The sequence below is a fragment of the Hemiscyllium ocellatum genome, chromosome 22 (genome assembly GCF_020745735.1).
Source record: "Hemiscyllium ocellatum isolate sHemOce1 chromosome 22, sHemOce1.pat.X.cur, whole genome shotgun sequence".
Classification (NCBI taxonomy): Eukaryota; Metazoa; Chordata; class Chondrichthyes; order Orectolobiformes; family Hemiscylliidae; genus Hemiscyllium; species Hemiscyllium ocellatum.
This window is the reverse complement of record NC_083422.1, coordinates 59,395,578-59,419,136: the sequence shown is the minus strand read 5'-3', so window position 1 is coordinate 59,419,136 and position 23,559 is coordinate 59,395,578. Positions and strand designations below refer to the sequence as shown.

The window sequence follows — 23,559 nt, the reverse complement described above, 5'->3', positions numbered from 1 at the left end:
TCAGAGTAGCAGAGGAAACCCACGCATACATGGGGAGAATGTGCAAACTCCGCATAGATGTGGCCCAAGGCTGGAATCAAACCCATGATCCTGACGCTGTGAGGCAGCCGTGCTAACCACTGAGCCAATGTGCTACGCTCAAATGACCTCGCTCTGCGCCTACACTTTATGATTTTATGAATGTTGCTAATTGTGAAACTATGATCAATGGGTTTATGTTAATAATGGTCTGGGAAAGTGGGTAAAAGGACAATGATGAGTTTTGATAATCATCAAGTACACACTGACAATCGGGAGGTGTGAATATGGAAGGGTTTGATTAGATATTATAACGGTATACAGAATTGAACATGATTGGATAATATCGCCATTTAAGCTCATTTAGAATGCAGAATAGAATGATCCCTATTGGGTAGAGATAAAATTGTGTAAACGTGTAACAAAAACATAAAGTGCTGGAGGAACTCAGCAGGTCAGGCTGAGAGAGAAACAGAGTTAACCTTTCAAGTCCAGTGATTCTTTTTCAGAATTCAAAATGTATTTGTTCTGAAGCCGGATCACTGGACTCGATAAATGAACTCTGTTTTCCCCTCCACTGATACTGCCAGACCTGCCGAGTTCTCCAGCAATTTTTGTTTATTGTTTCAGATCTCCAGCATCCACAAGTCTTTTGTTTTATTTTAGCTTGTAAATCTGTAAGCTTTTTATTGGAAACCTGTTATCTGTAAAAATAATATAAAGCCTTTGCTTTGTCAAAACTCATCTTTGATGGGTACACTTCCCCACGGATACCTGACACAGAGAAATAACAGTGTCATTTCATCATTCAGGGATCAGAGGGTTAAAAAAAATTCCTCTCAGTCTGCTTCCATCAAAATTACATACTCCCCTTAATGGTTTAATCAGTTCTATTCTCAATCTTAATTTCGCCATTAAAAGTCAGAGAAAGCAAAAACAAAATTCTACAGCAATTAAAAGACTTTTAAAATCACCTAATCAAATTTGAATATCTGTCGAATGAAGAGACACAGCAGAAAGAAATTTGCATTGTTGAAGTGTTTTTCATAATGTTCCAAAGCACATTACTGTCAATAAAGCATATTTGAAATGTAGCCACTTTTGTGATGTCAGATAATTTATGTATAGCAGGATCCCACAACACCCATGTGACAATGGGGGTAAGAAAATCTGACTTTATCTTGATTGTGGAGTAAATATTGGTCAGGACACTGGCAGGAACTCCACCATTCCTTTTCAAAATTGAGCCTGAAAATCTTTTGCGCTTAAATCAGAGAGAAGACAGTGTTTCTGATTGACATCTGATTCAAAAGACGTTCTCTGCAATAATACAGTAATCCCCCATTTCTGCACTGGACATATTATTAGGACAGTTCTCAGAGGTAGGTTCTTAACTCAGTAGCAAGGGTGTGGGATGCTCTGCCTGCAACAGTAGTGGATTGTCAACTTTAAGGGTATTTAAACAGTCAATGGATGATAATGGAATAGTGTAGGTTAGATGGGCTTTAGATTGGTTTCACAGGTCGGTACAACATCGAGGGCCGAAGGGCCTGTACTGTGCTGTACGTTTCGATGTTCTATGTTGAGTCAAACTAAGATCAGTTAACATTGTCCTTTTTCTAATCAATTTGCCCAGAGATGCTAATTTAAACACTAGGCATACAAGGTCATGATTCTGGATTAGTGGTGCTGGAAGAGCACAGCAGTTCAGGCAGCATCCAACGAGCAGCGAAATCGACATTTCGGGCAAAAGCCCTTCATCAGGAATAAAGGCAGTGAGCCTGAAGCGTGAAGAGATAAGCTAGAGGAGGGTGGGGGTGGGGAGAAAGTATCATAGAGTACAATAGGTGAGTGGGGGAGGAGATGAAGGTGATAGGTCAGGGAGGAGAGGGTGGAGTGGATAGGTGGAAAAGGAGATAGGCCGGTAGGACAAGTCATGGGGACAGTGCTGAGCTGGAAGTTTGGAACTAGGGTGAGGTGGGGGAAGGGGAAATGAGGAAACTGTTGAAGTCCACATTGGTGCCCTGGGGTTGAAGTGTTCCGAGGTGGAAGATGAGGCGTTCTTCCTCCAGGCGTCTGGTGGTGAGGGAGCGGCGGTGAAGGAGGCCCAGGACCTCATATCCTCGGCAGAGTGGGAGGGGGAGTTGAAATGTTGGTCCACAGGGCAGTGTGGTTGATTGGTGCAGGTGTCCCGGAGATGTTCCCTAAAGCGCTCTGCTAGGAGGCGTCCAGTCTCCCCAATGTAGAGGAGACCACATCGGGAGCAACGGATACAATAAATGATATTGGTGGATGTACAGGTAAAACTTTGATGGATGTGGAAGGCTCCTTTATGGCCTTGGATAGAGGTGAGGGAGGAGGTGTGGGCACAGGTTTTACAGGGGAAAGTGCCAGGATGGAAGGGTGGTTTGTAGGGGGGGCGTGGACCTGACCAGATAGTCACGGAGGGAACAGTCTTAGTGGAAGGTGGAAAGGGGTGGGGAGGGAAATATATCCCTGGTGATGGGGTCCGTTTGGAGGTGGCGGAAATGTCGGCGGATGATTTGGTTTATGCGAAGGTTGGTAGGGTGGAAGGTGAGCACCAGGGGCGTTCTGTCCTTGTTACGGTTGGAGGGGTAGGGTCTGAGGGCGGAGGTGCGAGATGTGGACGAGATACATTGGAGGGCATCTTTAACCACATGGGAAGGGAAATTGCGTTCTCTAAAGAAGGAGACCATCTGGTGTGTTCTGTGGTGGAACTGGTCCTCCTGGGAGCAGATACGGTGGAGGCGGAGGAATTGGGAATACGGAATGGCATTTTTGCAAGAGATAGGGTGGGAAGAGGTGTAATCCAGGTAGCTGTGGGAGTCGGTGGGTTTGAAAAAAAATGTCAGTGTCAAGTCTGTCATCATTAATGTAGATGGAGAGGTCCAGGAAGGGGAGGGAGGTGTCAGAGATGGTCCAGGTAAATTTAAGGTCAGGGTGGAATGTGTTGGTGAAGTTGATGAATTGCTCAACCTCCTCGCGGGAGCACGAGGTGGCGCCAATGCAGTCATCAATGTAGCAGAGGAAGAGGTGGGGAGTGGTGTTGGTGTAATTACGGAAGATCAACTGTTCTACGTAGCCAACAAAGAGACAGGCATAGCTGGGGCCCATACGGGTGCCCATGGCTACCCCTTTGGTCTGGAGGAAGTGGGAGGATTCAAAGGAGAAATTGTTAAGGGTGAGGACCTGTTCGGCCAAACGAATGAGAGTGTCGGTGGAAGGGTACTGTTGGGGATGTCGGGAGAGGGAAAAATGGAGAGCTTGGAGGCCCTGGTCAAGGCGGATGGAGGTGTAGAGGGATTGGATATCCATGGTGAAGATGAGGCGTTGGAGGCCGGGGAAACGGAAGTCTTGAAGGAGGTGGAGGGCATGGTGGTTTCTCGAATGTATGTGGGGAGTTCCTGGAGTAGGGGAAATAGGACAGTGTTGAGGTAGGTAGAGATGAGTTCAGTGGGGCAGGAGCATGCTGAGACAATGGGTCGGCCGGGGTGGTCAGGCCTGTGGATCTTGGGAAAGAGGTAGAACCGGACAGTGCGGGGTTCCCGGACTATGAGGTTAGAAGCTGTGGGTGAGGAAGAACGCCTCACCTTCCGCCTCAGAATGCTTCAACCCCAGGGCATCAATGTGGACTTCAACAGTTTCATCATTTCCCCTTCCCCCACCTCACCCTAATTCCAAACTTCCAGCTTAGCACTGTCCCCAGGACTTGTCCGGACTTGTCGTACCTCCCTATCTCCTTTTCCACCTATTCACTCCACCCTCTCCTGCCTGACCTATCACCTTCATCCCCTCCCCCACTCACCCATTGTACTCTAAGCTACTTTCTCCCCACCCCCACCCTCCTCTCACTTATCTGTCCACGCTTCAGGCTCTCTGCCTTTATTCCTGATGAAGGGCTTTTGCCTGAAACGTCGATTTTACTGCTCCTCGGATGCTGCCTGAACTGCTGTGCTCTTCCAGCACCACTGATCCAGAATCTGGTTTCCAGCATCTGCAGTCATTGTTTTTACCTATTTACACAAGGTCATGAACCAAGTGCTGGAAAATGGGATTATAATAGTTAGGTGGTTGGTTATGACTGGTGTAAAATGATGTGCAGAAGGGCCTTTTTCTATGCTCTCGACCTTAATGACTTGAAGTGGGACTTGGAACTGGGCCTCCTAGCACAGAGGTGGAGCCACTACCACTGCCCCACAAGAATCCTTATTGTCCCTTTTCTATTATTAAAGTGCAGTGGGTATCCTGAAAGGGTTAGCTGGACGATAAGGCACACTCATAATGATAGATATTTTCTAATCTATCTGTTCAGAGAGGTTATGAAACACCTCTGGAGCAGATCGGATCTGACTCCAGTCCTCCTGGTTCAGAGATAAGGATACCACCACTGTGCCAGACAAGCCCGTTACAAATTAATCACATTTGGAGTCATTATGACACACTTCTGGAACAGCTGGGGGTTGAACCTGGGCTTACTGGTTCAGAGATCGGGACACCACCATTATCCCACAAGAATCCTTATTGTCACAGTGGCTGTGAAATCAGGAACAGCTCCTGATTATTAAATGATGTCTGAGTCAGATTAGTACCCTAATGAATAAACTTTGCAGCTTCCCAATGTTTAATTTTTCATACTTCTACGTTTGCTTTGTAAACATTTTCTATGTTCATTTGCCTCTTATCTTTCATACTAAATGTCATCTCTATCTGGGATTCCCTTTCTCATTCTCATCCTTCTTCCTGATTGATGGTTCTGAAGAAAAGTCATTAACACCTCAACTTTCTTGGGCTCCTTTAAGTAAACTGATAACGAGGTTTTAATTAAACATGTTTCAAAATTATAAAGGGTCATTGCTCAATGGAATATGAACAAAAGGTCATTAGTTGATGGTTTTTTTTTTCTCTTTGCTGCTGTTATTTAATTAGCTTACATCTCTGAGAAAGATGAAATCTCAAGCCATACCCTGAAAAGTAAATTAATGTCATTCCATTTCATGGAAATAGCAAATCCTGGGTTGTGTGGAGCATGAGAAAGACATTTGCAACAAAAACAGAAATTGCTGGAGAAACTCTACAGGTCTTGCAGCATCTGTGAAGAAAAAGCTGAGCTAACATTTCAGAATATTTGTGATAGACATAAATGATCTGGAGGAAGGTATTAGTGGTCTGATTAGCATGTTTGCAGATGACATTAAGATTGGTGGAATAGCAGATAGTGAAGGGGACTGTCAGAGAATACAGCAGAATATAGATAGATTGGAGAGTTGGACAGAGAAATGGCAGATGGAGTTCAATCCGGACAAATGCGAGGCGATGCATTTTGGAAGATCCAATTCAAGAGCGAACTCTACAGTAAATTGAAAAGTCCTGGGGAAAATTGATGTACAGAGAGATCTGGGTGTTCAGCTCCATTGTTCCCTGAAAGTGGCAACGCAGGTTGATAGAGTGGTCAAGAGGACAAATGACATCCTTTCCTTCATTGGACGGGGTATTGAACATAAGCGTTGGCAGGCACACTTGGAATACTGTGTACACTTCTGGTCACCACATTACCAGAAGGATGTGAATGCTCTGGGAAGGGTGCACTGGAGGTTCACCCGGATGTTGCCTGGTATGGAGGGTGCTAGCTATGAAGAGAGGTTGAGTAGATTAGGATTATTTTCATTAGAAAGACTGAGTTTGAGGGGGGAACCTGATTGAGGTCAACAAAATCATGAGTGATATAGACAGGATGGATAGCAAGAAGCTTTTTCCAAGAGTGGGGGATTCAATTACTAGGGGTCATGAGTTAAAGGTGAGAGGGGAAAAGTTTAAGGGAGATATACATGGCACATTCTTTATGCAGAGGATGGTAGTACGTGGAATGTGTTGCCAGCAGAGGTTGTAGAGGCGGGCACGATAGTGTCATTTAAGATGTATCGAGACAGATACATGAATGGGCAGGGAGCAATGGGATACAGGCCCTTAGAAAATAGGGAACAGGTTTAGATAGAAGATCTGGATCGACACAGGCTTGGAGGGCCGAAGGGCCTGTTCCTGTGCTGTATGGTTCTTTGTTCTTTGTTCAGAACCAGTGACTCTTCTTCAGAACAAGCTTTGTTACTGGGCCCAAAATGCTCCCTTTGAATTCACCAACACAGAAGGCTGTGGAAGCCAGGTCATTGAGTATATTTAAGAATGAGAACGATAAGTTTTTGAGTATCAAGGGGATAAAGGGTTAAGGGAGTAAGCAGGAGAATGGGGTTGAGAAACTTATCAGCCATGTTTGAATGGCAGAGCAACTCGATGGGCTGAATGGCCCAAGGATATTGTTGTGGGTATGGTCACCGAGCTGTGAAGTTGATTTGCAGACATTTTGTCCCCTGCCTAGGTGTCATCTTTGGTGCTTTGGAACCTCCTGTGAATGGCCTACTTCCTACCCCACAGATGCTGCAAGACCTGCTGAGTTTCTCCACAACGGCTGTTTCTGTTTCTGTTTCAGATTTCCAAATCCGTAGTTCTTTGCCTTATTAAAAACATTTGCGGACTCTTTTAAAAAAAAGGAGGAAAGTGGTATAGTGGTAATGTACCATGACTAATAATCCACTACCTCAGGTCAATGTTCTAGGGACATGGCTTGAATTCCATTCGGTGAAATTTGAGCTCAGTAAGATCTGAAATTAGAAGTTAGTCCAATGGCAACAATGCAAAACCAGTCTGGTTCATTAATGTGCTTTAGGAAAGGAAATCTGCCGTCCTTCTCCAGACTGGCCTCCATGTGACTCCAGACCCACAGCAACATGGTTGACTCTTAACTCTCCTCTGCAATGGCCCAGCTATCCACTTGGTTCAAGGGCAATTAGAAATGGGCAACAAATATTGGTTTTGATAGTGATACGCACATCCCATGCAAGAATTTAAATCAGAGAAAGTTGCATGGAACTCAAAAGCATTTGAAAAATTCTTACACAAGAAATCGGATCGAGACATTATGATTGATGACATAAAGTTGTCAGTATTTGGAGAAAATGCTGAAAAGCTGCAGCGAGATCCTGGAATTCCCTCCCTCAGGGCATTGTGGGTCTACCTACAGCACATGGACTGCAGAGGTTCAAGAAGGCAGCTCCACCCGCACCTTCTCAAGGGGTAACTAGGGATGGGCAATAAGTGCTGGGCCCAGCCAGTGCTGCTCATACCCCGCAAGTGAATTTTTAAAAAAAGTATTATGAGGATGTCGCCAGAGTTGGAGGATTTAAGCTATAGGGAGAGGTTGAATCGGCTGGGACTGTTTTCCCTGGAGCGTCAGAGGCTGAGTATAGAGGTTTATAAAATCATGAGGGGCATGGATAGGGGTAAATAGACAAAGTCTTTTCCCTGGTGTGGGGGAGTCCAGAACTAGAGGGCATAGGTTTAGGGTGAGAGGGGAAAGATATGAAAGAGACTTAAGGGGCAACTTTTTCACACAGAGGGTGGTACGTGTATGGAATGAGCTGCCAGAGGAAATGGTGGAGGCTGGTACAATTGCAACATTTAAGAGGCATTTGGATGGGTATATGAATAGGAAGGGTTTGAAGGGATATGGGCCGGGTGTTGGCAGGTGGGACTAGATTGGGTTGGGATATCTGGTCAGCGTGGACGGGTTGGACCGAAGGGTCCAGCAACACATTTTTCAACTCTGGTCTCCAGCATCTGTAGTCCTCACTTTCTCCTTGCCCATAATGGAGCTAAGTTTGTTTTCTGTGTAAATATAAACAATCCAAGCATGAACATAACAGGGTGAATAACAAATTTTGTCAATGAGAGTAAAGGAAAGATGTAGCAAATGATTAAAAAGTAATGCAATACAACGCATGAGGAGGCTTGGAGAGTGGGTGTGTTAAGACACATAAATATATACAGTATAGCAATGTATTTTGGGAACAAGAATTAAAACATTCTAAACCTAAAATTAAACCCAGCCATCACAAATAAACTGGGATAATTATTTGTAGGGAAACGGAGTAGTGGAGAAAGCAGGAAAAATAGGTAAACAGATCCTAGGTAGAAATTTGATTAAGTCAAGGCAATGAAAGTGGAAAGGCTGTCCAACAATGTTAAATTTTAAGTTTTGTAAATAACAGTAGCCTGGAGAGCGTTCTATGTGAGGAAAACCATTAGACTTATCTCATTTATATTCCAATGCTGTTGAAGTGAAAGCCTGCTCTGTTAGTGGAATAAAAATGGGATCAAGAACATTAAAGGCAGTCCGATATGAGGTATTGACTGGATAAATTTACCACCAGGTTACCAACTATAAGTGCTCGAAATTACTACTGACTATAAGTTGTGTGCTATCCATTGTGATTGTTCAAATTTACTCTATAACCAGCTAACAAAAAGTATTTGAGCTACTCAGTCTGGGTTGATAAAGGGGCTGTACATCGTGTTTGTATAGTCCCACATTTCCATTACAAGACAGAAATATATACTCCATGGTATGACATTGGCCTACCGATATCACTCTCAGCTGACACCAAGCTCAACACTTCAGTTTTAAAACTTCATCCTTGTTTTCAAATTCCTCCACAGCCCTCCTTCTCTCAACCTCTGTCACCTCCATCAGTTCTTCATCTGCTCCTGCCATTCTATCCTCCTGCCAACCCAAGCTTTAAACAAATAAAAGAAAATTGCAGTGGATGTTGGAAATCTGAAATAAAAGCTCAAATTGCTGGAGAAACTCTGAGGGTCTGGCAGCATCAGTCGAGAGAGAAACAAAGTTAATGTTCCAAATCCATGTGGCTCTTCGTCAGGACTGTGGAGTTTCTCTGTCTATTTGATGCCAGACCTGCTGAGTTTCTCTAGCATTTCCTACTTTTATTCCTTTCTTTACACATTCCACTGAACTGGCAGTAACATCTGAAACTGCCTTGGTCTTATGCTCTGGAATTAAGGATATAAGATCTAGGAGCAGGAGGAGGCCATTCAGCCCCTTGAGCCTGCTCTACCATTTAATATAATCATGGCTGATGTCATCTCAGTCTCAACTCCACTTTCCTGCCCACGCCCCATGACCCTTCACCCCATTACACATTGAACGCCTGTCCATCTCCTCCTTTAATTTACTCAAAGGCTTGAAACTCTTGGAAGTGAAAGAGGTTTTCAGAACTAACAGGCAAATTTAATTTAAGCATTTATAAAAATAGCATTTTAATAACTGAATGACAGCAGTGAAACTACACCCACCAACCTGCATTTTCAAAGCCATGTACAGCTTTTGAACAGCCAACTTCATCTGTGAAAAACGCAGCAAATTGTCTTCGGCTACCTTTCCCAAAGTTTAACATCAGAGAGTCATTCCGGGAAGGACTCTACAAAATCTGATTGGTGCCCCTGCGTAACTAGGCTCATTGCAACCATACAAAAAGCTTATTGTAGCAATAGCATTCACAAAATGTGAATAGACTTTTGGTGAAAATGTTTCTCACGTGCTGCTCATGTGTATGACTAACTCTCCAATGAATTTGAGTGGGCTCTGGGGTGAGAGTAAATATGTCTGTGTTTCAATGATGTATTTGGATGTGCTTAAGTGAAACCAGGGTCACACCGTGAAGTTTTCCTGCCTGGTCAGGTGCTGTCCTGCACTGACACATGGAGAATGGGAAATTGGGGAATTGTTCACTGGGGCTACTGTCACCAGTGAAACTGTGCCTTAACCGTCCTGACCAATCCCAAAATTGGCTTGGAGTGAACATGGCTGTTTGTGTGAATTGGATTTGTCACATTGGCTTACTGTAGGTTGGAAACAAGCATATTTTATAATCAGAAATAATCCATTGACAGCATTTGTAACACTGCAGGTAGGTATAACCGCACAGGGTCAAAATAATGACTGCAGATGCTGGAAACCAGATTCTGGATTAGTGGTGCTGGAAGAGCACAGCAGTTCAGGCCTGAACTGCGGTATAAGCACACAGTCAAACTGCAGCACAGTCCCAACCACATTTAATCTTTGAAATTTGGTTTGAAACTTGACACTACTTGTCATTACATAGCACATAGAAACAGTTCACCTGTCACAAATTGACGTAAATTTGTGCTATTTCCTTCCAGGTAGTTCACTCACCTTTAAAAAGAAACGGATGAAATAACAAGTTAGGTATGCTTAATAGCGGCAGAGAATGAGCCAGAAAGCTCCTGGGCTGATAGGTTAACTCAGACTCCTGCTGACCAAACCATGTTTGAGAAAAGCCACCAAAAAAAAATTGCAACTTCTTTTTCTGCTAATTTTTTCTAGATTCTCCCCATGAACCCTCTTGAAAGCAATAACTTTTGTTTTAAGTGTAACCCAATCAGAATGGTTTGCTGAAGTTGGCTGCAATATTATTAACGACAGTTACAGCTGACTTGTCTTCTGGAAGGACCTTCAGGAATAAAGGGTGGACATGACAGCTGAACCTGGTATCTCAATTCTGCAGATTTAAAATGCCCTTCGTTTGAAACTCCTCACTATATTCATGATGTACTGATGAGTTTATTTTTTTACAGACATTTGTGCCTGCTGAATTTTGGGAACAGGTCCAATGTCACATTGATTTGTTTTAACAGAGACCAAGGTCACGCAGTAACAAGTACAATACCTGCAGTAATTCTACAGGACTGATTGGTAAGCAATCTAAAGTATTTAACATATCTTCACATTGGCATATTTGACAATTGTAGCAAGATGTTTGTGAAAATCAATGAATTAAAGTCTTAGAAAAGCAGACAATGATGGATTGAGAAGGAATACAGAGGAAATAAAACTAATGAGGCCTCTCTGTGGGATCCTGGTGAAAATGAACAAAAGTGTCAAGGAGCAGAGGGCTGTGGAGGTGTGGGGGGATTGAAGGATGGGGGTGAAGGGGTAGGAGGGAGTGGAGGGTGGGGGTGTAGGGGTGGAGGGGTTGGAGGGGGTGTAGGGGTGGAGGGGTTGGAGGGGGTGGAGGATGGGGGTGTGGGGATGGAGAGTTTGGAGGGGGTGGAGGGTGGAGGTGTTGGGGTTGGAGGGGTGGAGGGTGGAGTGTGGGGGTTGGAGGGTGGGAGGGTGGGGGCATGGGGGTTGGAGAGGGTGGAGGCGGTGAACGGTATGGGTGTGGGAGTAGGAGGGGATGGACTGTGGGGGGGATGGAGGGTAGGGTTGTAGGGTGTGGAGGGTTGGGGGTTTGGGGTGGAGGCTGGAGAGTGGGTGAATGCTGCAGTAATTGATGGTGCCTGAACCTCAGCATGAGACAATAAACCAGCTTATTGATGGAGTCCATAATCAGAGAAAAATAAACATTGAACTAATTCAGTTACGATGAGATTTGAAAAACTGGGCTGTTCCCCTTCCGGAAATCAGGCTGGAAAGGAGACTCCATACACCTGTGCAAAATCATAAGGTCCCGGACAAAGTAGAAAGGGTGAAACTGAAAGGATCAAGAAAGAGAGGGGCTGATAGTTAAAACAATTGGTGAAAGAATTCCTTATGAGACTATCATATGAGAAATAAAGAAATAAACTTTGTGCTGTGAGGGGTGAGGGTCTAGATCGTACTGTCTGAGAGTGTGTCAGAGGTAGGTTCATTTGAAGCATTTAAAAGGGAATTGAACTCTAACCTGAAAATATTGATTTTGCAAAATCGTGATAAGAACAATGAATGCCATTAAGCTGAAGAGCCAGTGTAAGCATGGTCGGCCAAATGGTCTCCCTCGGTTCTTCAACAATTCTCCATTTTTGTTTCAATTGGTGGATGGCAGCAGAGGGAGACATGACTGTGCAGGTCTGGCAGCACCATCCTGCCCCTGAGGTATTTTCCTCGAGGTAGAACTGAGGATAGTCAAGGGAAAGCTGTTACAGTTAGTATACAGCCAATCAGATCCTTGGTCAGTGGCCAGCAGGAACCTTCAATGTCAAGGTCCTTGTGCCATCAGTAGCCCAGTGGTCACCTGGAGATAATCTCCGAGTTGAAGAATAGGGGCCAGTGCTCCATGAAGACTCTAAGTCCTCTTCCCAACGTACCCATCCTTTGTGCCTCCACGAAGCACACCATCACCATCACCATCACTTCCTCCTTACTGCCAACCTTTAACAGCTACAGGTCACCTTGCGTTTGGGTGGCACAGTAGCTGTGTCCATTTCCTATTTAGGAGGGGCACCTTTAAAGGTCAAAGGACAAGTTACAGATCGTACCGGCCCTCTAACCTCTACATCCTGCTCACTGTGGCATGGCAAGTGCTTCCTCTGCTCAGGAATTGATTCTGGTAAAAAGTGAGGTCTGCAGATGCTGGAGATCAGAGCTGAAAATGTGTTGCTGGTTAAAGCACAGCAGGTTAGGCAGCATCCAAGGAACAGGAAATTCGACGTTTCGGGCCAGAGACCTTCATCAGGAGGGCTCTGGCCCAAAACGTCGAATTTCCAGTTCCTTGGATGCTGCCTAACCTGCTGTGCTTTAACCAGGAATTGATTCTGCCCGGTTTGGTCACTATCACGTGAGAGCAAGGGGGAGTTAGGGCTTGTATTTCTCCCTGACATCAAGGTCTTCACCCAAAATACAAAGTCCTGCCCAAGATATTGGAACAAACAAGTACAATGGACGCCATCGTTTCGATGAGACAATAAATTCAAACTAAATAATTCCAATGACTGTGAGGTCACTTCTCATTAGCAAACAATAATGTCCTGTTTGCAGGGGGTGCCAGAATTACGTTCGAACTTGCTGGGCATTTTTTATGCTTCAATATCTAAAAAAGAAAGAACAGGAAGAGAATTGGAGCAAAAAGACTCCACTGAACAACTCGTGTCACTTCATACAAATTAGGAGCAGGAGTAGGCCATCTGGCCCCTCAAGCCTGCTCCGCCATTCAATAAGATCGTGGCTGGTCTAACTCTTACCTCAACATTCCTGCCTAACCTGTTGATAACCATGATCTCACCTGCCTCTGCTTTAGAAATATTCAATAATTCTGCTTGAGGAAGAGTTCCAAAGACTGTCAACTCTCTGTGAGAGATAAAAAGCAATTCTCTTCAGTTCTATCTTGGATGGCTAAGCCTAATTTTTCACAAGTCACCTTGGTTATAGGTTCTTCCACAAGAGGAATTCTTCTTTCCACACTGACTGGGTACAGTCTCCTCCAGAACTTAAATGTTTCAAACAAGTACATGAGACGCAAAAAATTATGTTCACTTCACGCCAGAGGCAATAACCATGGGAATAGCTTCCTGAAGAAGGGACACACACAGCAATAACTTTCTGAAGAAGTTTCACAGCCTCAAACCATTAACTCTCCTTTCACAGCAGACACTTCCTGACCTGTGGAGTTTCTCTGGCAATTTCTGTTTTTTTGTTTGCTTCAGATCTCCAGCATCCATAGTTGTTTGTTTTGTTGAGGTTGTATTCTGACTCCCATCCCTAATGGGCTAGAAACTGATGATGAGCACCAAGCAACAATATTCTAAATGAGTAAAACCTTTGGAAATATTCACACTGCCAGCATGCTCACCAGCAACTTAAAAAATTCAGGACTTTGATATAAAACAGTTTACATGGACCAAAATAAAACTGCTACAGTGTTTCTGCCAGAACATCAACGTGTATACTCCAGGCGCATGTAAGAAAGATTTGGATCAGTGAAGAACTAACTTTTATTTGAAGAGACTCAGTGAGCAGGTCTGGAATAGGAAGTTGGGAATCCCATCTGAGAGTGGTGAGAAGCCGGTTTGCGTTGCTCCTGGATTACTAACCCAGTGACAGGAACACAATGCTACTGCCTTCACAGAGCACATTGGAACATTGCGACTCCAGCTGCTCTCATCGTCCTGGTGACTTCTTCCAAATGCTGGGAGCCATGCACCATGACCCACAGCCTTTTCCTTCCTGAGTTTGACTATTTTCTAGAATGAGTCTTTTTTTCTACACTCAGTTTCCTCATTTGTCCCATCTCATCCTCTCGCATACGTACATCCCTATTATCATTTGTTAAAATCGGTACAGAAGATTAATGCAATATGCCCCTTATTGATTCATCCTCCACGTTATCACTGCAGCTTTACAATCTCTTCAAATTACTAAAAACACAATTAAACCTTTATAGAGGTAAAATTGAAAAGCATATTTTATCCACCAGATACAAGATTGTATTATTTATACCTACACAGTAATCATTAACAGAATGTTCTTACAAAAGTGATAATGGACCAGGAGACTTCAAAGTGCTTCTTTTGATGAAAATACAATGCTCAGTATATAATTACAATGACAAAGGAATAATTTTCTTCTCTAAAATTATCCACCTTTAAAGGGCAGACACATCATTGGGAGAGGCGAAAGTGAGGTCTACAGATGTTGGAGATTAGAGTCAAGATTAGAGTGGTGTTGGAAAAGCACAGCAGGTCAGGCAGCATCCGAGGAGCAGGAAGGGCTTTTGCCCGAAACATCGATTTTCCTGCTCCTCGGATGCTGCCTGACCTGCTGTGCTTTTCCAGCACCACTTTAATCTTGACATCATTGTGAGAGTTCAGAGACATCAATGTTGGCTGTGCATGGTTCTTTAAGATATTGTCAAGGTTAATTTTGTGAAATAATGCCACAAAAATATAACAGAGAAGGGAATATAATTGTTTTCAAACCCCACTTCAAAGAGTGCATTACTAAATTGCTCCATGCTTTACTATAAAGGACATCTGAATAACCTATTTAGGAATAGGAACAGACCATTACTTCCTTGGAGCTACTATACCAGGTAATCTGATGTGGTCTCAGCTCCATTTTCCTGTCTATCCTAATAACCTGGGACTCACTTGTTCATTGAGAATTTATTCAACTCTACCTTAAAATTACTCATTGTCCTTGTCTCCACCACTCTCTGAGAAAGAGTTCCACAGAGTCACAACATTCAGAGATTTCCCTGCATCACCATCCAAAATAGGCTAATCCTGATTTTTTAAAATGTGTTGCTTGCTCTAGTCTGTCTTGCAAGGTGAGTCATGCTTTCAGCATCTACTCTGTCGAATCCCCTCAGGATCTTATGGACAATCACCTCACATTCTTTTAACCTCCCAGGGCTGCAGACCCAACCGGCCCAACCTGTTAGTGTCATAGAGATGTACTGCACGGAAACAAACCCTTCAATCCAACTTGTCCATCCCGACCAGATATCCTAAATAAATCTAGTCTCATTTGTGAGCATTTGGCCAATACCCCTCTAAATCTTTCCTGTACATATACCCACCCAGATCCCTTTGCATAAGATTCCCCCTTTATTTCAGGAATCAGTCAAGTAAACATTGCAAGGTTTGTGAAGGTTTCTCTGAACACTCCCTAGTGCAATTGCACCCTTTCTTAAATAAAGGGACCAGAACTATACATGGTACTTTTGGTGTGATCTCACCAATGGCCTAGACGATTTGTTCGCTGGAGGTAATGTAGCTGGCTAGGCTAGTATTTATTGCTCATCCCTAATTGCCCACTGGGCAGTTAAGAATCAGCCATATTGCTGTGGGTCTGGAGTTACATGTAAGTCAGACGGGTAAGATGGCAGATTTCCTTCTCTACAAAGACATTAGTGAACCAGATGGATTTTTGTGGCAGTTGACAATGTCTACCTGTCACCTTTAGGCTTGCTATTCATCGAATTAAAATTTCACCATCCATCGTGTGGAATTTGAATCCCATTCCCCTGGATGCTGAGGTGGGCTGGGGTTGGGTGGGGGTGGGTGGGATGGGAGGTGGTTCTGATTGAGGTCTACAAAATAATGCGAGGCATAGACAGGGTAGACCATGAGAACCTGTTCCCATGGCAGATATTCTAAGACCAGACGGTATTAGCTTAAGGTGAGGAATAGGTAATTTAGAGAAGATACCCGAGCTACAAATCTTCAATCAGATTTTAAATTTAGAGAAGATTTTCAGAATTTATTTTTCATACAGAGGGTGGTAGAAATGTGGAATGTGCTGCCTGAGAGGGTGGTGGAGGCAGGTATTATTGCAACATTGTAGGAGTATATGGATAAGCACTTAAAATGCCATCATGCTTTCTGTGCCAACACCTTTTGCAAGTGCAATGGTGTGATGATTTCAATTGAGTAGCACAGCAGTATGTATTGGTAAGCACCTACTTACTGTCCTGCCAACTAGCTCCATGTTACCCCACCAGTCCTACCATCGATAACTCAACCAGCAATCACTCTACACAACCATCCTTATCTCCAGTGGTCATCCTACCCACTGACCCACACCTCACACTCCCCATCCATCCACCTCCCTCACCCTCACTCATTAACACACATTTCAGTGTGGTGTAGGAATACATTTACCAGGTTTTTTTAGATTAGATTACCTACAGGGTGGAAACAGGCCCTTCGGCCCAACAAGTCCACACCGGCCCGCTGAAGCACAACCCACCCGGACCCATTCCCCTACATTTACCCCTTCACCTAACACTACGAGCAATTTAGCATGGCCAATTCACCTAACATGCACACTATTGGATTGTGGGAGGAAACCGGAGCACCCAGAAGAAACCCGCGTAGACACAGAGAGAATGTGCAAACTCCACACAGAAAGTTGCTTGAGACTGGAATTGAACCCGGGTCTCTGACGCTGTGAGACAGCAGTGCTAACCACTGTGCCACCTTGTTGGTAGTGTAAAAAAAGGGGCACGGGTTTGGCTCCTGGTGGTCCTTCATGGTGAGCAAGGGCTCCAATTTCAGTTAGTGTAAAAAGTGAGGTCTGCAGATGCTGGAGATCACAGCTGAAAATGTGTTGCTGGTTAAAGCACAGCAGGTCAGGCAGCATCCAAGGAACAGGAAATTCGACGTTTCGGGCCAGAGCCCTTCAACAGGAAGGGCTGATTCCTGATGAAGGGCTCTGGCCCGAAACGTCGAATTTCCTGTTCCTTGGATGCTGCCTAACCTGCTGTGCTTTAACCAGCAACACATTTTCAGCTCCAATTTCAGTTATCCTTCACATTTCTGAGGAGACCAGGATTGAAAAATACACAGGAAAATGGTATATAGGACCAAGCGTAGTTGGTTAAGCCTATTCAGCCTGCCCCACCATCTCAATATGCTCTACCTCAACATCAAACCCCCACACCGGCCCCTCGTCCTTTAGTGTCTATCTATTCCTTCCTTCGATATATTTAGTGGCTTGACCAGCACAGCCTTATATGGTGGACAGGTCTACAAGTTCATCGCCCTCTGAGTGAAGATATACCTCTCCATCTTAATCCTACTCCATTTCCTGAAGTCATGACCTTGGTTTCGAGTTCCAATCCAGAGTAAACATCATTCCTGCATCCAATCTATCTGACCTTATCAGAATTTTATATGTTTCAATGAGATCTTCTCTCATTTGTCTAAACTCTGGAGAATACAGGCCCATTGGATCCAATCTGTCCTCATATGACAGCCCTGCTATTTCATGAAGCCCTGGTCAGCAATGCATAGCCCAGGGGTTCTTGGGTAAAAAAAAATCAGAATTTAGCTGCAATCCAGCTGCGATTGCTGCTCTGGGAGGATTTGGGCATTTGAAACAAAACTTCCTTACGTGGAGTGGAAATAAAATATTCACCAAACAGGAATGTGTTTTGGTCAACTACTCAGTTGTTCTATAGTTACAAAACACACTCCATTTACTGATGTTCCCTCATGCTATTTCATGTGCTACTCCTCCTAAAACCCTGACATGCATTATACAGGAGAGGCACTTGATAAGCAAGCTGACTGAAGAGATGAGAGTTGAATAGGTAAATGAAATTAGACTCAGTGACTTGAATGGATGTTTCCTGCTTTGTAACATGATATGAGGGTCTCTGGTGTCTGTGACATGCCAGATTTGTATCCAACTCCATTATATTGATGGACAAAGATTCACGTTTATGATGCACTGTTACCTCCATTGTTGGGAGATGTCTAACCCACACAGATTCAATGAGCTCTTACCAGTAAAACCGATTTGGAGTAATTCGTTCATGAATCAGCTGCCACCTCCTTCCAAAGTCACTGGAGCTGTACAACTGTAAAACAAGGAAGGAGAAATACCAAAGGTATCAGTACCATTTCAGAGATGCCCAAACTGTTCCATTTTCTTTGCCTTTTTTAGGATTATATTGCTTCCTGTTAGAAAAACAAAAGAAGATTACCAATGAAATATAAAATTACTCCAGAATTTTAGGACTTGGAGGTGCCAGTGTTGGACTGGGGTGGACAAAGTAAAAAAATCCTGATGAAGGGATTATGCCCGAAACATCGAGTTTCCTGTTCTTTGGATGCTGCCTGACCTGCTGTGCTTTAACCAGCAACACATTTTCAGCTGTGATCTCCAGCATCTGCAGACCTCATTTTTTACCCAAAGTAAAAAAATCACACAACACCAGGTTATAGCCCAATAGGTTTATCTGGAAGCACTAGTTTTCAGAGCTCTGATGAAGGAGCAGCACCCTGAAAACCAGTGTGGCAAAGTGGCCTTGCAGCGCCAGGGACCTGGGCTCGATTCCAGCCTTGGTGCCTGTCTGCTAAGTTGCTCACAGTGAAAGATGCATTAGTATGGAGTAGGTGAAAGGGTCTGGGTGGGTTACTCTTCGGAGGGTTGGTGTGGACTTGTTGGGCCGAAGGACCTGTTTCTGCACTGGAGGGAATCTAAAAATAAACCTGTTGGACTATAACCTGGTATTATGTGATTTTTAACATTGCAGCGTTTTAATCCATGTAATAATACATTTGTTCTGACATCATGACCATCATCTTATGGAGCTGGAAGGATAAGGTTGATAAAATATAATCTGATGTGTTAGTTTCAGCACATTATTAACAGCTTCTGTAGCATGGACTTCCTGTCCACATTTAGAGTCAGAGAGTCATATCAACACGGGAACAAGCCCTTCAGTCCAACTTGTCCATGCCAATGAGATATCCTAAATTAATCCAGTCCCATTTACCAGCATATGGACTATATCCCCATTTCATGATTGAATGTTCTGATTGCCAAGAACAGGACAGATCCTAATTCATTGAATGATTTTGTTTTTTGCTGCATTTCTTGGCAACTTTTACCTGGAGTATTGTTTGCAATGGCTCCCCTTTCTGCTCCCGCACCATTTCCTCTGGTGTTCCACAGTGATTGATTTAAACATTTGTTTCATCTACACACTGCCCACTGGTGCCATGATTTGAAAGCACTGGGCTCATTCTCACATGGACACTGATGACATCGAGCTCCACTCCACACCAGCCATTGTGACTCCTGTGTTGTTGCTGCATGATGACACTGCTATTGCAACAAGGACAATGGGAACCTAAGTAGGGGGATAGGGTGGTGGGGAGGGGAGGGTGTGGACGTGACACAAAAGACAGAAAACTGCAAAGTGGATGCATAAGAAATAAGGAGGATCAGCAAATGAGGCATGGTGCAAAATAAAGTTAAGACGGCAAACAAGGTTAAAAAAATAAATTGAAAGGCTTTGTTGTGCACTGCATGTGTAATAACGGAGATGAATTAACAGGACAATTAGATATACATACTCCTCATGGTGATTCCTTCCACGGTTTCACTTTTCCTATTCTTTGATTCACCATAACTTTGGGCACTTGTCCCCCCTCAATTTAGTTTAAAACACACTCTACTTGCCTCATTGTGTGGTTTGCAAGAACAACAGCCCGAGGACAGTTCAGGTGTAGACCATCCCATCATGATAGATTCCACTTTCTCTCAGTGTTGCAGTCAGTGCCCTATGACCCAGAACCCACTTCTCCCACACCAGTCTCCCAATATTCATCTCTAGAGTCTTGTCAGCCTGACACCAATTTGCACATAACAGAGGTAATGAACCAGAGATTACTCCCTTTGAGATCCTCTGCCTTAATTTGGTGCGAAGGTCCTTTTACTGGCAATGCAGAATCCCTACATTTTCACTGGTGCTTTTAAGGACCGGGAAAAATGGATCCTTCTGTTCTTCCCGTAAGTTCTTCTCCAGCCCAGAGCAGATATCCAGAAACTGGGCAGACAACACAGCTGTCTGGATTTGCAGTCTCTGCTGCAGACAACAGTATCAATTCCTCTGACTATGCTGCTCTTTATCATCATTGCATTCCTCTTGGCACCTCTGGATCAGATGTCTTCCTGTACAAGGCTTCCATTGTCATTAAGATGGAAAATGGAAAAGGCTAACACTGACATCCACTGGACCTTTACCTGGCTCACTGGCAGTCACAGGCTCCACCCCCGACTGTATCTGAAAATCCCGTGTATACACATGTCAGCCTCCTGGTATAAATAATCCAGGGAATATTGGCCATCCCTGAAGCAGCCCAGCATCTGGAGTACAGGGACCAGCTCCTAATTCTGTGATAAAGATGCTGAAACTGAACCAGTCACCACCAGACCTGTATGCCCTGGATCACACTGGGATCCTTGAGCTCCAACATACTGGAGATTTGACACCAGGACAGCTAAACTTTATGGGTATTTTCATTAATTGTTTGTCATATTATTAACAGATTATGTTGCTTTAAATGAATAACAGACAGCAACAGATATTCACTCCAGATAAACACGCTACAACAACAGATATTCACTCCTGATAAACACGCTACAACAACAGATATTCACTCCCGATAAACACGCAACAACAGATATTCACTCCTGATAAACACGTTACAGCAACAGATATTCACTCCTGATAAACACGCTACAACAACAGATATTCACTCCTGATAAACACGTTACAGCAACAGATATTCACTCCTGATAAACACGTTACAACAACAGATATTCACTCCTGATAAACACGCTACAACAACAGATATTCACTCCTGATAAACAAGTTACAGCAACAGATATTCACTCCTGATAAACACGTTACAGCAACAGATATTCACTCCCGATAAACACGCAACAACAACAGATATTCACTCCTGATAAACAAGTTACAGCAACAGATATTCACTCCTGATAAACACGCTACAACAACAGATATTCACTCATGATAAACACGTTACAGCAACAGATATTCACTCCTGATAAACACGCTAAAACAACAGATATTCACTCCTGATAAACACGTTACAACAACAGATATTCACTCCTGATAAACAAGCTTCAACAACAGATATTCACTCCTGATAAACACGTTACAGCAACAGATATTCACTCCTGATAAACACGCTTCAACAACAGATATTCACTCCTGATAAACACGTTACAGCAACAGATATTCACACCTGATAAACACACTACAACAACAGATATTCACTCCTGATAAACACGTTACAACAACAGATATTCACTCCTGATAAACATGTTCAGCAACAGATATTCACTCCTGATAAACACGTTACAACAACAGATATTCACTCCTGATAAACACGCAACAACAACAGATATTCACTCCTGATAAACACGCAACAACAACAGATATTCACTCCTGATAAATACATTACAACAACAGATATTCACTCCTGATAAACACGTTACAACAACAGATATTCACTCCTGATAAACACGTTACAGCAACAGACATTCACTCCCGATAAACACGTTACAGCAACAGATATTCACTCCTGATAAATACGTTGCAGCAACAGATATTCACTCCTGATAAACATGTTACAGCAACAGATATTCACTCCTGATAAACACGCTACAACAACAGATATTCACTCCTGATAAACACGCAACAACAACAGATATTCACTCCTGATAAACACGCTACAACAACAGATATTCACTCCTGATAAACACGCTACAGCAACAGATATTCACTCCTGATAAATACGCTACAACAACAGACATTCACTCCCGATAAACACGTTACAGCAACAGATATTCACTCCTGATAAATACGTTGCAGCAACAGATATTCACTCCTGATAAACACGTTACAGCAACAGATATTCGCTCCTGATAAACACGTTACAGCAACAGATATTCACTCCTGATAAACACGCTGCAGCAACAGATATTCACTCCTGATAAACACGCAACAACAACAGATATTCACTCCTGATAAACACGCAACAACAACAGATATTCACTCCTGATAAACACGCTACAACAACAGATATTCACTCCTGATAAATACGTTGCAGCAACAAATATTCACTCCTGATAAACACGCTACAACAACAGATATTCACTCCTGATAAACACGCTACAGCAACAGATATTCACTCCTGATAAATACGCAACAACAACAGATATTCACTCCCGATAAACACGTTACAACAACAGATATTCACTCCTGATAAACACGCAACAACAACAGATATTCACTCCTGATAAACACGTTACAGCAACAGATATTCACTCCTGATAAATACGTTGCAGCAACAGATATTCACTCCTGATAAACATGTTACAGCAACAGATATTCACTCCTGATAAACACGCTACAACAACAGATATTCACTCCTGATAAACACGCAACAACAACAGATATTCACTCCTGATAAACACGCTACAACAACAGATATTCACTCCTGATAAACACGCTACAGCAACAGATATTCACTCCTGATAAATACGCTACAACAACAGACATTCACTCCCGATAAACACGTTACAGCAACAGATATTCACTCCTGATAAATACGTTGCAGCAACAGATATTCACTCCTGATAAACACGTTACAGCAACAGATATTCGCTCCTGATAAACACGTTACAGCAACAGATATTCACTCCTGATAAACACGCTGCAGCAACAGATATTCACTCCTGATAAACACGCAACAACAACAGATATTCACTCCTGATAAACACGCAACAACAACAGATATTCACTCCTGATAAACACGCTACAGCAACAGATATTCACTCCTGATAAACACGCTACAGCAACAGATATTCACTCCTGATAAATACGTTGCAGCAACAAATATTCACTCCTGATAAACACGCTACAACAACAGATATTCACTCCTGATAAACACGCTACAGCAACAGATATTCACTCCCGATAAATACGCTACAACAACAGATATTCACTCCCGATAAACACGCTACAGCAACAGATATTCACTCCCGATAAACACGTTACAACAACAGATATTCACTCCTGATAAACACGTTACAACAACAGATATTCACTCCTGATAAACACGTTACAGCAACAGATATTCACTCCTGATAAACACGTTACAGCAACAGATATTCACTCCTGATAAACACGCAACAACAACAGATATTCACTCCTGATAAACACGCTACAGCAACAGATATTCACTCCTGATAAACACGTTGCAGTAACAGATATTCACTCCTGATAAACACGCTGCAGCAACAGATATTCACTCCTGATAAACACGCAACAACAACAGATATTCACTCCTGATAAACACGTTACAGCAACAGATATTCACTCCTGATAAACACTCTACAACAACAGATATTCACTCCTGATAAACACGCTACAACAACAGGTATTCACTCATGATAAACACGCTACAGCAACAGATATTCACTCCTGATAAACACGCTACAACAACAGATATTCACTCTGTCTCACTGTGATGCTGACATTGGGACATTCTCTGATCTCTGTCTCACTG

General features: G+C 43.3%; 1 protein-coding gene across 1 annotated transcript in view; it reads right to left on the bottom strand.

The window, feature by feature from the left end:
- The window catches only part of LOC132826396 (VPS10 domain-containing receptor SorCS1-like), an 815,604-nt gene that overhangs the window by 264,789 nt on the left and 527,256 nt on the right, over positions 1-23,559 (bottom strand). The window contains exon 6 of the mRNA XM_060842288.1: positions 17,956-18,029. Within this exon, the coding sequence (XP_060698271.1) occupies positions 17,956-18,029 (74 nt within the window). The remainder of the gene's footprint in view (positions 1-17,955; positions 18,030-23,559) is intronic.